The sequence below is a fragment of the Diachasma alloeum genome, unplaced genomic scaffold (assembly GCF_001412515.2).
Source record: "Diachasma alloeum isolate Michigan unplaced genomic scaffold, Dall2.0 Dall_scaffold_00206, whole genome shotgun sequence".
In the NCBI taxonomy this organism is placed as follows: Eukaryota; Metazoa; Arthropoda; class Insecta; order Hymenoptera; family Braconidae; genus Diachasma; species Diachasma alloeum.
In genome coordinates, this window is record NW_021680371.1 from 223,673 (window position 1) to 237,924 (window position 14,252).

The 14,252-nt window shown below is 33.5% G+C and overlaps 1 protein-coding gene across 1 annotated transcript; it reads left to right on the forward strand.

Annotated features, from left to right (window-relative positions):
- The first annotated feature begins 1,343 nt into the window (after positions 1–1,343).
- On the forward strand, positions 1,344–13,407 carry LOC107036134 (serine/threonine-protein kinase PAK mbt). The gene is made up of 4 exons (XM_015253878.1): positions 1,344–2,259; positions 4,318–4,726; positions 8,608–9,720; positions 11,801–13,407. The coding sequence occupies exons 1-4, from the start codon at positions 1,889–1,891 to the stop codon at positions 11,960–11,962; spliced, it is 2,055 nt and encodes a 684-aa protein (XP_015109364.1). The 5' UTR covers positions 1,344–1,888; the 3' UTR covers positions 11,963–13,407.
- The last annotated feature ends 845 nt before the right edge of the window (positions 13,408–14,252 follow it).

The following is a 14,252-nucleotide window of genomic DNA, read 5'->3' on the forward strand; positions in this document are numbered from 1 at the left end:
TGAGGGGAAGCGTGAGTCGACCGGAACGCCGCTTCTGGCGCTCCGGCGAACTTGTCCCCTGTTTTCTGGCTTCATCATACCTGCTTGTGTATCATACCTTATTATTCAAATGTCAAAGTCGATTTTTAATCAGTGGATATGCCCCAAGGAACTCCCAATTTTTCCAGCTATTCAGACAACACAAGCGAAAAATGAATAACAATTTTTATGGAAAGACTATTACAACTTGACATTATTTATCATGAAGAATTCATCAATATATTTCATAACTTTAATATTATTTTTTAAGTAAATTTTTTGAATACCATCTATATTAACATTCACTGCTCTCAAATCATTTGCGGATTCATTACTCTTTAAATTATAATTTGGCCAGGTCCATCAGACATGCAAGCTGAACTCAATAATATTTTCCCAAATAAATGACTATTAAGTAGAGTGCGATTTGATTTTATTCTATCACATCTTGTGATCGTACTTCTAGATAATTTGTCTTTTGCAAACCATTGCTGATTATATATGAATTCTTTCACATGTTTAAAATATTTTATTCCTTTACTGCTCCATTTCAGTAACAAAGTGGTAAAACGGTTTAAGTCGACTCCCAGTTGAGTTTTTGAGGAATATTTCCGAATCTAAGGGAGATAGCGAAATTTTCGTTACTAGATTTGTTGTAGCCCTCAATCGGCTCTACAAAAAAGGTTATAATAAAAATTTTGTTATCCCCTTTAGATTCCGAGATATTCATTGAAAACTGGCTGTCAATAGTAAAAGTTGACGAGTACTGTTTTGCCACTTCGCTATTGATTTTCATCTGCCTAAGTGAACAAATACTGGTTAGAATCTGAAATAAGTTTTTCTTTAATTTATGTAGGGGAAGTTGTTGGAGTAAAACGGACACTTTTGACTTTTTTAAAAATGTTAATGAGGAGTTGAAATGTTGATGAAATTTCATAATCTTTTTCTCAATACAAAGAACAATTCTTTCCCTTTGTGATGAGCCTAAACTGAGCTCAATTGATAAATTTGTTTCTGAGTTATGAGTAATTTAAAAAAAAGTCTAGTGTCCATTTTACCCCACCCTTCCCTATGCATTCCCTTCAATAGACTTTTTCTCCTCCCATTGTATCATTATCTTCTCGAGCCAATTTTGCCACCTGATCTGCTTGTTCATTTATCTAAATTCCTTTATGTTTGTGCGGACTTTTATATGTCGCTAACTTGTCACAAAACAATGAGCACACACTGTTGCTGTAGCACAAAATATAGCGAGTGCGGCTAGAACTCAAAGGACCCAAAGCGAATGAAGATTGAAGACCTTCACTTGCTACCACGAGGTGTGTATCAGGAATGTGTACAGTATAGTTTATGTACATGCTACGAGTACGAGCGGAAAGGACCGCGGAAGTCACCTCAACTGATTGTTTTCGAAGATTTACTATGTTTTTAAGTGTATACAAACACTTGTGAATCACCCTATAGCCTGTAACTAACGACAGAGCATTTTTTTTATAAAAGGACAAGTGAAAGTTTTTTTTCTATCGTGAATGATTGGTGTTGATCCAGTGACTTGCGTTTCAACGACTGCGTTAGAGAGAGAGGGCTAGAAAAAAAGCATAAAAACGGGGTTGAGAGCTCGGTAGGCGTTGCTGCTGTCACTTGGCTTCTTTGGTTTTATGAAGCCAGTGGATATAAACATGTTGGTTTTCTACAACTTCTAGTTTGTCTGGGCTACTTGGATTCTTGGTCACCATGTCATTCACTGTCAACTGATCCACTGAATTCGCCACAGCCCCAGTTTACACAGTCATGTGATGATACATTCGATTCCTCCTTGAATTCTCCAAATAACAAGTTGCATTGATTGTGTTTGCCTCGGAAAGGAAAAATGTTCACGAAAAAGAAGAAGAAACCCCAGATTTCTACCCCCACAAATTTCGAACACCGAGTGCACACCGGCTTCGACAAACGTGAGGGCAAATTTGTTGGTTTACCGCTGCAATGGGCATCAATTGTTGGTAATAATCAGATACTCAAGTCAACAAATAGACCACTACCTCTTGTTGATCCCAGTGAAATTACACCGACGGAGATATTGGACTTGAAAACGATTGTCCGGGGTCATAATGATCCAAGACTTCCAACGGGGAGAGCGGTTGTCGGCGAAAAAGGGGAAAATGGTTTGCCTAAAACGAGCACCGTCGCGAGGTCCAACTCATTGAGGTCTTCTAGTCCACCTCGACTTAGGCGCGATTACAGGTGATTTTTTTTTCATCATAGAGCATAGCAAGGATTTAAGATTTTTCAAGATTCCAAAATTCACAGTTCGACATCAATATTTTTGATAATTCCATTCACGTGAGAAAAAACAAAGAAAATTGAGGGTCTTCACTCAAAGTTACAAGCACTCAGAAATAATTGGATTTTTCTTTCATGTTTATGACAATTTTAATCCGCAAACCCAAGGGGATTGGGCAGAAATTAAATAAACTGGAGGCACTCAATGCAGACGCTATTATGGGGTTATGTGGGGCTTAATTTATCAAATGTCTTGGTCATTTGTCTGGGTTCCACAAATTTTTTCTTGGTCATTGAATTCGATATATTTTTCCACATTATCCTCTATTGTTATTCTCACTTCTTGAATTTTCTAAAAAGCGAATTATCAATTTGAAAATAAATTACATACCCACCCCTGTATAAGAAACAAGTGAGAAATTCCTCTTGTCTTATATATAGTGTAGTTATTTTTGCTTTTTTTAGTTATCGTGGGACAACAGATTTTCGAAAAGATTCAAAAATATAAAAAACTAATCTTTGAATTAAATTTTAATTAATGGCGATTGATAGGAAAAAGATCCAACTGCATCCATTCATTAGCGAACAATTGAAGAAAAACTTTACCACACATACGTACGGACACGGTCTAAAAATGTTCCAACACAAAAAATCCAAAACTTAAATTTAAAAAATTTGGTAATTTCATATAAATATTTTTGTCTGAATATTTTCTTAATTATCCATAAATTTCGGTTCATGTGAAATTACTTAATTTTTCTCGATAATTACAAATCTGTATTTCCGGAAACCATATACATATCCTTAATATTGTCAAGGACGACCCCTCTTTGCTCGTAGTCCTGAAACAGCCCCAAAACCATGCAAGAAGAAAGAATGAATCATTTTCCATTTTGTTTGTTCAATACCCTCGATTTTGCAGTAATAAAGCCTAAGGCACATTTCAGTTTGTGAAATATATTATATCGTTTTAAAGAATTATTAAATACCTAGGAAAGCCTCCCTAAAACGAACGCACATAATTGAAGATACGAACTGTACTTGTGGAACGAAAGTCAAAACATTCCATATTCTGCGGCATTGTTTCGTCCTTCGTCCAGCAATGAAAGGACAACACTCATTGGAGAATTGAAACAAGTAAAAGTTCCACTTATGAACTCAATCACCCCCTTATTGAAAACAAAGAATCCAAAAATTCTTCAAATACTACACAAATTCATCATAAATAGTAAAGTAAATATCTAAAATCAATGATTGTAAGAAGTGTAAATATTTTGATTAAGGCCCGGGTGGATTATCTTTCGAACGTTATCTCCATTGTTTTTCCATCTTCATAATGTAAAATATATCACAATTTCCATCCCTAACAATTATGATTGTACAGTCAAAAAAAGTAGAAAAAAAATGAACATTTTTAAAGAGCGTTTTTAATGAAGATTAACAAATAGGTCCGATAGAGAGGAAATAGTGAATGAATAATTTATCACGGTAACTAGCGATCTGACAGCTATTGACTACTGTGACAAATGACGATCTAACAGCCATTAGATACATCAAATTATTAATTTACAATTTCCTCCCTATTGGGTTTATTTCCCAATATTATTCAAAAACGCTCTTTCATCATTTCAGATAAGCAAAATAAAAAAAACAACCAAGATCACGTTTGAAAGATAATCCACCCGGGCCTTAAGTTAACAGAACATTACTGATAGTGTAATTAGATCTGGTCGATTTAAGTACTTTGAATAATAAAAAAAAATACTTAGGATGTTTACTAGATTTACAACGATACTTTTAGTCTCCTCCGACTGACGTTCCTTCAAGGACAACTATTTTTGCCCTCAAACTATTCGATTCATAAGCCAAGATTTTTTAATAAGAAAAAACTCAATCCATCATAAATGTTATACCCAGTCCTCAATAGAAAAATCATGTGACTCTGCAACATCCTATGAGTAGTTAGTATTATTTTACAAAATTAACGCGTTAATGAAGAATTTCATCATTTTTTTTCAGAACTAATACGAATTTACCTCCATCAGTGCCTGAGGGTCATGAAATGTCACCATCTCCCAGCAACTACCATCAGCTATACCCATCATCCGATACTGGAAAGAATCATGGAGTTTCTGATAAGATTCGCCAGAATACGGAGAACGTTGGAGCTGGACTCAATTCAAATTTGCACAATATCATTCCCAATCTGCAGAACATGAATCCGAACATGCAGTCCTCTCCGAACCTGACTCACTCCAATCTCAATGCACCTAATCTATCAATCAATTTCCAAAATCTGAGTCCAATTCCAAATAATCAGAATTCTGGAAATAGTGTTCAACAGAGTATGCAGGAGAACGACTTCCAGAGGATGAATCCGTCGTCATCGATGAATCTACCAGGTCATTGGAATAATGGGAATAATCAGGTAAATGATTTTTTTGCGATTTTGTCTTCTAATACAGCAGCTTCTTGTGAGCAGACTTCGTTCAAGGCGCACTTTTTTACGTTTTCTCTTCTAAATGAAACATTGTAATCGTTTTTGGAATTTTTATTATCCATTGACAACAATTAAAATTCAGTTTATCATAAAGTTTGAGAAATATTCATGTTTTTACCTAAACCTATGTTTTAACGATCACTTGAAAAATAATTATTAAAACAGATTTATTCACAGTTTGAAGAAGTAATGTCGATGGTCTTTTGATTCTATCAGAATATGGTGAGAGTCCTACCATTTATTTTTGAGTAACAGTAAATTGTTTGTGAGATCTTTTTCAAAAATTAATTTTTCAATGATTACTGAAAAAGGCACCACCGAAAGCAATTAAATTATGCCTTAAAAAACTTGTTTTTGGATAGTATAGTTACCTTTCGATTGTAAACGAGAGCATTCACGTATGAAAAAATTCAATAGAAAACCTAGCGAATTCGCTAAAAAATTTATTGGAATTCTATAAGAATTCTATAGAAATTGTATGGCGGTTGAAAAATTCTACCGGTTTTTTACACTGATTCTGTTGGATATTGGATAAGAAAAAGTCAGTAGAATTTGAATTTCTGTTTGAATTTTTCTCTTGAGATTTTTTCTGTACGAATGCTTGAGCATCAATTTCCCAAGTTTTTTCCACTCGGATTCTGTAATGAAAAACAAAATAAAATCCAGCGGAAAAAACTTGGAAAATTTGAAACAGTCTCAAGAATAAAATTCGAACAGAAATTAAAAATATATTGACTCTTTCCTATCAAATATGCGCTTGAATCAGCGTAAAAACCAAGTAAAATTTCTCAATAGAATTCCGACAGAAATCCTATAGAAACTTCATAGAATACCTATAGAATTCTTATATAAAATTCCAATAGAATTTTCTAGCGAATTCGCTACGTTTTCTATTGAATTTTCTCATACGTGTTGTTTACGTTAAAATTACGGTAGCGAAGCGAGAAAATGGGTCAAGTCGATGTTGACTTTTGGTCTGTTTTTGATGCATATCTCGGAATCTAAGAGAGATAGCCAAATTTTTATCATGATCTTCTTTATAACCAATTGGCTCTACAAAAAAAGGTATGACAAAAATTATTCTATCTTTTTTTAGACTCCGAGATACTCGTCAAAAACTGACCAATAGTCAAAATCGACTTCACACGATTAACCGCTTCGCTACTGATTTGGGTTTTCAAATTTTTGTGTCAGAATAACTAGGTATGATCTGCAAAGTCTGAGAATACCATTCTTAGAATGTGTCCGTATGTATGTGTGTGTGATCGTGTAGTTTGTCAATTTTTTGGGATTTCCTCTTTTCATCAAAATTTTGATTATTAAAGGGAACGATGTTATAGAATCCGAGTGTAATGTATTCGGAAACACATTGCCAATTCATTAACAACAACATCTATACTCAGTTATAAACAATGCAATTATTCACTTATTTGCGATGACCCCGTGAAAAAATGTTCGTGAAAAGGTGTTTAATCCATTGTGGAGCCTTTTCATTCGTGTCTTTCACTATTCGAAAGAAAACAGAAAGATAAAAAATCTGCAAATAGCTTGCCAGCAGCAATATCACTCTGAGATCTTTAAATTTCATGAAAATATTTCCATCAATCGCACATCTATTCGCACAGTGTTTAGGTATTTCTGGTAAACAAAGAAAACATTGCTACATATGCTATTTGATGTCAGATACCACACTGATTGACTGGAATTCGAACACAAAAAATAATTGACGATAATCATCATTTCTATGGATGCCGTCTTTCACAACTTTACGGCTAGAAATTTCCACTATTTCGTTTGAAATGTTGGGTTCAAGGAAAACCACCGTTCATGCCACTACTAGGGATTCAATCTTGGCCATTTCTTAGGCAATCCTCATCTCATTAGTCGTAAACAAAAGAGAAATCTATACAATTATAGTCTATGCAAATTGAAGAACATAACACAGTCTCTTCAAAATAATTGCGTTTGTTTTCCGTATTATCCCCGGGCTATTTTACTCAGTCAAACCTTAGATATTTTAACGGGAGACTACTATGAGTTTTGAAAGTCGCGGGCGATTGGAGTAAGATTTCTCATACATTGAAGATCGATTATATTTATATATGTCTAAAAACGAATAATTAGGGTAAAAAAATTAAGTGTTTATTATGCGTTTGCACCGCGCACGCTTAAAATGTTAAAAGTAGTCCAAGGCCTCCAATTCTTGAGCTACAAAGGTTTCTTTTTCTTCAAAATTTTTGAAAAAAATGTGTGGAATAATAGATACGAATTGGTTTTTTGAAATTCGATTCCTACACAGCTAATTTCGTTTCGGTTAAAATCACAATTTGCGCCATTCATGTAAAATAGGCAGAAAAATTATCCTTAAATTATTTAAAATATATTCTCGATTCTTTCAGAAACATTTTTCGGACTATTTTACATGAATGGTGCAGTTTTTTCTTAAACAAGTGGGAAATTGCTCTTGTATTCTATATATTATAGTTATTTTTGCTAATAAATTAACAATATACTTCCAAATAGTTATTTTGAACATAATTTCCTTCTATCATGTATAATTCATTGTTTATTTCATTTTATTAAATTGAATAAGATTTCCTTTTACCTAATTTTGTCAAATTTTCAACTTAGTTGAATGTCGTCAGCATCATTATTCTTTTTATCCCTTTTCTTCTATACAACCAATTGTCTTTTTTACAATTCTATCTCTCTCCTCAGCACTTCGATAAAATGTTAATAGAAAAATTTTATTTGCACATACTTGAATGAATTTGAAACATCACATTTCAAGAAACCACCAGAAAGCTCGTTTTCAGGGAAATTCATAAAAAATTCAAAATTTTCAAAAATCATAAAAATCAAATCAACCAATATAGCTATCATAATCATCTTTCAACTCCGACTTATTGGCATTAAAACAATCCTTTCAAGCTAACATTGAATTCATTTAAAGCACGATATTTGAAGATATCCCCGGAATTCTTATTTTCAAAAAATACAAAATTTTTGAAAATTTTCGAATAAATCAAAACTACTATTATTGCTATCGCTTTCATCTTCGAACTTGGTCAAAAGGACATCCCAACGATTTTTTTAAACCGTCATTCAATGAATTTAGGACGTTTTTTTTAGTTATCGTGTTACAACTGAATTTTGAAAAAATTCGAAAATAAAAAAAATGAATCAATGAATTAAATTTTAATTTATGGCGATGGATAGGGCTTAGCAATACCTTCATTTAAGAAAAAAATGATTCAATTCCATCGCTTCATTAGCGAGAAATTGCCGAAAAACTTGTCACATACATACATACACATATACGGACGGACACGGTCTAAAAAATACATTTTCGGATTTTTTGAATTATCATGGGTCGATATAACACAAAAAATCCAAAACTTAAATTTGAATGATTACAATGCTACCATTTGGAAGCAAAAATATTAAGATTAGCTGTGTAGCAGCTGAATTTCAAAAAACTAATTCGTAATTGTTATTGTACACATTTTTTTCAAAAAATTTGAAGAACAAAGAAACCTCTGTAGCTCAAAAATTGGAGTCTCTGGACTATTTTTAACATTTTAAGCGTCTGCGGGACAAACGAACAATAAACAATTTTTTTGCACTAATTATTTATTTCTGGACACATATAAAAGATCTTTAGTGTGTGAGAAATCGCATTCCAATAGCCCGCGACTTTAAAAACTCATAGTAGTCTCCCCTTAAGGTACAAATTACATGGAAAGCATGCGTTTGCTTTCACTACATCAGTGTGGAACTCATTACATGTCTAATTTTACTCGTTCCAGGGTGGATCTGCAGACATGATGCTGCATAAAATTCCTACAAAAGCATCACCAGTTGGTTCAATCGCATCTCAGCGTCCTCTAAGCCAACTGAGCTCCCACTACGGTAATAAACCTACACAAGGTCCTCAAAATTCGTATGGCCTATCTGAAAGTGCTACAACATCACCGGCAGCCGTTCCAACTGCTGTAAACCCGCCTCAGCATGGGCATTTTGGAAAACCACTGGAAACAGCTCAATCACAATCAATGCATAATCTGTCCAAGGTGACGGCAGGGCCAGGAATAAGTCCTGACCAAAATCAAAATTTGAAGTCAGCAGCTTCTTCCGGAAATATATCAATCAGTCAACACATGAACTCACAGAATAAACAAAATGCAGATCAAAGACTCACTCACGAGCAATTCAGAACAGCTCTGCAAATGGTAGTAAGTCGTGGAGACCCACGAGATAATTTGGATAATTTTTTGAAAATAGGGGAAGGCAGTACTGGTACAGTTTGCATAGCAACGGATAAAAAAACGAATCGCCAAGTGGCAGTAAAGAAAATGGATCTTAGAAAACAACAGAGACGTGAATTGCTATTCAATGAAGTTGTTATAATGCGGGACTATCATCACCCAAACATTGTTGAGATGTATGACAGCTTTCTAGTTGATGATGAACTTTGGGTAGTGATGGAGTACTTGGAAGGTGGTGCTCTGACGGATATTGTGACTCATTCTCGCATGGACGAAAGCCAAATAGCAACTGTTTGTTCCCAGTGCCTCAAACCACTTGCCTATCTCCATTCCCAAGGAGTTATTCACAGGGATATAAAATCCGATTCGATATTGCTCACTGCTGATGGCAGAGTTAAATTATCAGACTTTGGATTTTGCGCTCAAGTGTCTCAAGAGCTACCGAAGAGAAAATCACTAGTTGGTACACCTTACTGGATGAGCCCTGAAGTTATCTCGAGATTGCCTTATGGGCCTGAGGTAGATATATGGTCTCTGGGAATTATGATTATTGAGATGGTGGATGGAGAGCCACCGTTTTTCAATGAACCACCGTTGCAGGCTATGAGACGCATCCGAGATATGCCACCACCAAAATTGAAAAATTCTCATAAGGTTTGTTTTTTGAGTTCATATGCTGTTTTATCGTCAAAATTGAATTTTAATTATTTTCCCTTCTCTCTTTGATACATCTTGAAGGAGTACGAACACAGGTCAATTTTAGAAATTATTCAAAAAAATGCCGAAAAACGGAGTTCGACCCGACGTTCTATGGAAAAATCACAATTGTTTTGAACACTTCAATTACAAATGAAGACGCAAATCTAATCTCTTTTTCATAAAATAAAAAATTTCATAAAATGATTCTCTGTTCTTCAAGCAAGTTACATTATTAATTCAGGGGAGAGTGGGGCAAAAGGAAACAGTCGAAAAATGACTGTTTGACTCAATTCAAGCAAAAAATTTTTTTTTATTAAATATTTTTGTTATTTACTTCTGTTTATTAACTTTTTTTTATTCTTGGGAGTACCAATGAGAATAATAATTTTCCATTCAGGAAAATGGAAAATTATTAAAAAGTTTTGACGTGAGAAAATTTTGTTAATGAATTAAATTGAAAAGAAAATAAAACAGCAGAATCTAAAATGCAGAGCAAGGCCCAGGGGGAGACCCAAAGGGGGAAAAAGGAAAATGTGATGCTGAATTTCAATCGAATAAAAAAAGAAAAGTGTAATCGGCCAAATCTAATCAATTGACTTATAATTAATTGAATTATAAGACGAATAGAAAATTATTATTCTCATCAGTACTCCCAAAAATATAAAAAGTTGATAGAACATTTTTTTTTTGCTTGAATTGCCTCAAATAGTTGTTTTTCGGCTATTTCATTTTACCCCACTCTCCCCTATTTCCATTTATGAAATGAAAAAAATTGAAGTGCTCTGGATTTGATAAAACCTAATTTGATTTGATAAGTAATTTCTAAAAAAATACTATGCTGCAAAATTGAAATTATTTATATTGATTATTCGTTCGTTTATTGGTTTTGCGATCATATCTGTACGTCCACGTGAAAAGGGCCCACTTTGTCGCATCTAGTTTCCGAGATATTCACGTTTTTCTCTTCACATCTCCCATTTAAACCAATGTTAAATTGTTTTTTTGATCGTCTATACTGGCGTCAGTTTTCATTCTATCGGGTTGATTTTTGGCTCAAAATGTGAGAAATCTGATCAAGATTATTGGAACATACATAACTCCAATACCGTCAAAGTGGGCCCTTTTCATGTGGACGCCCACATATATACACTTCATATGTAGGAAGAGAATATTTAATCTAAAACATTTAGCAAGTAAATACAGGCTTTTCGGTTCCACTTAGATGTAGATTGCGTTTTACAAAACCGTTTTACAAAATCTTGAAATTATTATGGAAGGAGAGTAAGAGATAGAGAGAGAAAAACAGAAAAAATAACTATGGGGGTATTCCAGATTGATTGTGAGCAGTCAAACTAAATAAGAAAATTTCAAAATTTAATTTGGACGATACTAATTAGATACGATTTTTTTCAAACTTTTCTCACTGAATTTGATTCTGAAACTCAAAAGCGAAAATATCTAAATCTATTATTATATTACACTCCAAGCAAAATTCATAGTTTTTTTTATTAAGGTCCGGGTGGACTATCTTTCGAACATTACCTCGATTGTTTTTCCATCTTCATAATGTAAAATGTATCACAATTTCCATTGAATTTTACATTACGTAGGAGTCCCTAAAAATTACGATTAGACAATCAAAAAAAAGTATAAAAACAATTGAACATTTTCAAAGAACGTTTTTAATAAAGATTAAGAAACAAATTCGTTGGAGAGAAAATTGTGAATGGATAATTTATCATGGTACCCAGCGATCTGACAGCCATTGACTGTCACAGTACAAATGACGACCTAACAGATACATCAAATTATTAATTTGCAATTTTCTCCTTATTGGGCTTATTTCTCAATATTATTCAAAAACGCTCTTTGAAAATGTTCAGCTTTTTTTCAACGTTTTTTTGATTCTACAATCATAATTTTTGGAGACTTCAGGGCTATGAAAAACTGAATAGTAATTGGAGATTATTTCAGATTATCAATTATCAGTTCCTCTCTGCCAGATTTTGACAATTGACTTCTATCTTTCCAACAGGTGAGTCCAAGGCTCCAAGGCTTCCTCGAGAGAATGCTGGTACGTGATCCAGCACAACGTGCCACTGCAGCGGAATTATTGCAGCATCCATTCTTACGACAAGCACAGAATCCAACAATTCTGATACCCCTTATGCGGGGTGCTCGACATACCAACTGTTGATACACTCGACATCTGCATAATCATAAAAGAGGAATCGATTAGATATTCACGAGTGGATAAACACAGATCATTATTATCCAAATTGCAGTTGAAAAATCTTTGACATTATAGTGACAGCACGCCATAGCCTTGTGCTATTTGCTCATGAACAAGTGTACAGTAACTCTAGAATTTCCACTTTTTGATATCTGGACTCTATACAGTCCAGTCTCCGTACAAGATACTAGGACTAAATCCGTGTCGAGTGATACCCCCATTTTCTGGTGTGAATGTTTTTTATTTCGTATTTTCCGTACAAGACACTCGACAAAGGGGCTAGAATTGAGTGGGAATAGAGTTGAGATATTGCCGAAATTACTGCAAATGTGTGCATCTATGATTTAGAACTTGAGGCATTTCGTGCGAAAAAGGTAAATAATGACATTCATCTGCAATTCATATAGAATGTTTATAATCACAATTGAATTGTCTATGAATTTTCATAGATTTTTTTTAGATTTCCTTTTCAAATTATTAATCTTAGTTGTTTGATGTATTGACTATTGATCTTGGTCGTTTTTTTTTGTTTTTATAATCTGAAATGATCTCCAATTGCTATTCAGTTTTACATAGCTCTGGAGTCTCCACAAACTATAATTGTACAATCAAAGAAACGTTAAAAAAAATTGGAAAATTTTTAAGAGCGTTTTTGAATAATATTGGGAACCCAATAGGGAGTAAATTGCAAATTAATAATTTAATGTATCTAATGGCTGTTAAGTCGTCATTTATCACAGTCAATGACTGTCAAATCGTTAGTTACCATGATAAATTATCCATTCACTATTTCCTCTCTATCCGCCTGATTTCTTAATCTTTATTAAAACCACTCTTTGAAAATGTCAAGTTTTTTTCTCTACTTTTTTTTATTGCACAATCATAATCTTTAGGGACTCCTGCATCATGTAAAATCCAATGGATATTGTAATATATTTCTTACATTATGAAGATGGCAAAATACTCGAGATAACGTTAGAAAGATAATCCACCCAGGCCCTAAAGTCTCTGCTTATACATGGGCTCTAATGAAGATTTTTCTGTTTAGCATGAAACTATATTATCAGCTCAGATAGTAACGCAGTTTCGTGCTAAACAAAAAAAAATCCATAAGAGCTCATGTATAAGAAGCGAATTCAATCGCTAATAACTTGAAAAGGAAATCTGAAAAAAATCTAGGAAAATTCATAGATAATTCAATTGTGATTATAAATATTCTATATGAATTCCAGATGAAATGTAATTATTTACCTTTTTTGCACACAACACCTTAACTGCAGATTAATTGAATTTCAAAACAAATGGACACTCATCACAGTTAATAAAAAAGAATTAAACGCATCGGTCATAGAATGGTAAAATATCTATTTTTTACACGCATTGCACCATGTGTAGAGTTGGACAAAAAACAAAATTTCACCCAATTTTTATGGAAAACCAAAATTCCAATGAAAGGCTCAATTTTGCCTCGCAGACCCCTATTAACAAACTAACTTATTCCGAATTTCTAAATTAGTATTTTCAAAAGGAATAATAGGGTGAACAAGCCAATTGCTGGACGATTACGGGAAATTCGAGTTTCTTAGTAGGATCTAAAAAATAAGAATCACCTAAATGGGGATATGATGGCTTCCATACCTTCAAGAATATTGTAATTGCAGAGAAAAATTATTTGAAGTGAAAATCACAAGACGAAGAATAATTCAATTAAGAATCTGTTAAATGCAGCCGAAACCCCTAATTTCGGGACGACTGGACTACATTTTTTTTATTTATTAAATGTCGATCAATAGAAAAAATAATTGATCCCATGATTATACACGAGTAATATTATTGAAAGGTGAAATAATCAGTACAATTTTCATTTTATTTATGGAATACTCAATGCATGTTAAAATCATCTAGAAACTGACCTGTCCAGAAATTGACCTGTTTACCCTACACTTAATAAAAAAAAATTCAACGCATCGGTCATAAAAAATAGTAAAATATCCATTTTTATATGTATTACACCATGTATAGAGATAGACAAAACAAAACAAAATTCCCCCCAATTTTTATGAAAACCGAAACTCCAATGAAAGTCAATTTTGCCTCACAGACCCCTATTAACAAAATAACTTATTCCGAATTTCTGAATTTATATTTGCAAAAGGGGCAATAGGGTGCATAGGCCAATTGCTGGACGCTTAAGGGAAATACAAGTTTCGTGGCAGGATCTAAAATAAAAGAATCAAATAAATGGGGATATGAT

What these genes read in the sequence shown, in the direction of transcription:
- LOC107036134 (XM_015253878.1), top strand. Translation starts at nt 1,889, where the DNA reads ATGTTCACGAAAAAGAAGAAGAAACCCCAGATTTCTACCCCCACAAAT. An exon ending in GGAATAATGGGAATAATCAG is followed by an intron (nt 4,727 to 8,607) that starts GTAAATGATTTT and finishes TACTCGTTCCAG; the next exon opens with GGTGGATCTGCAGACATGAT. An exon ending in AATTGAAAAATTCTCATAAG is followed by an intron (nt 9,721 to 11,800) that starts GTTTGTTTTTTG and finishes TCTTTCCAACAG; the next exon opens with GTGAGTCCAAGGCTCCAAGG.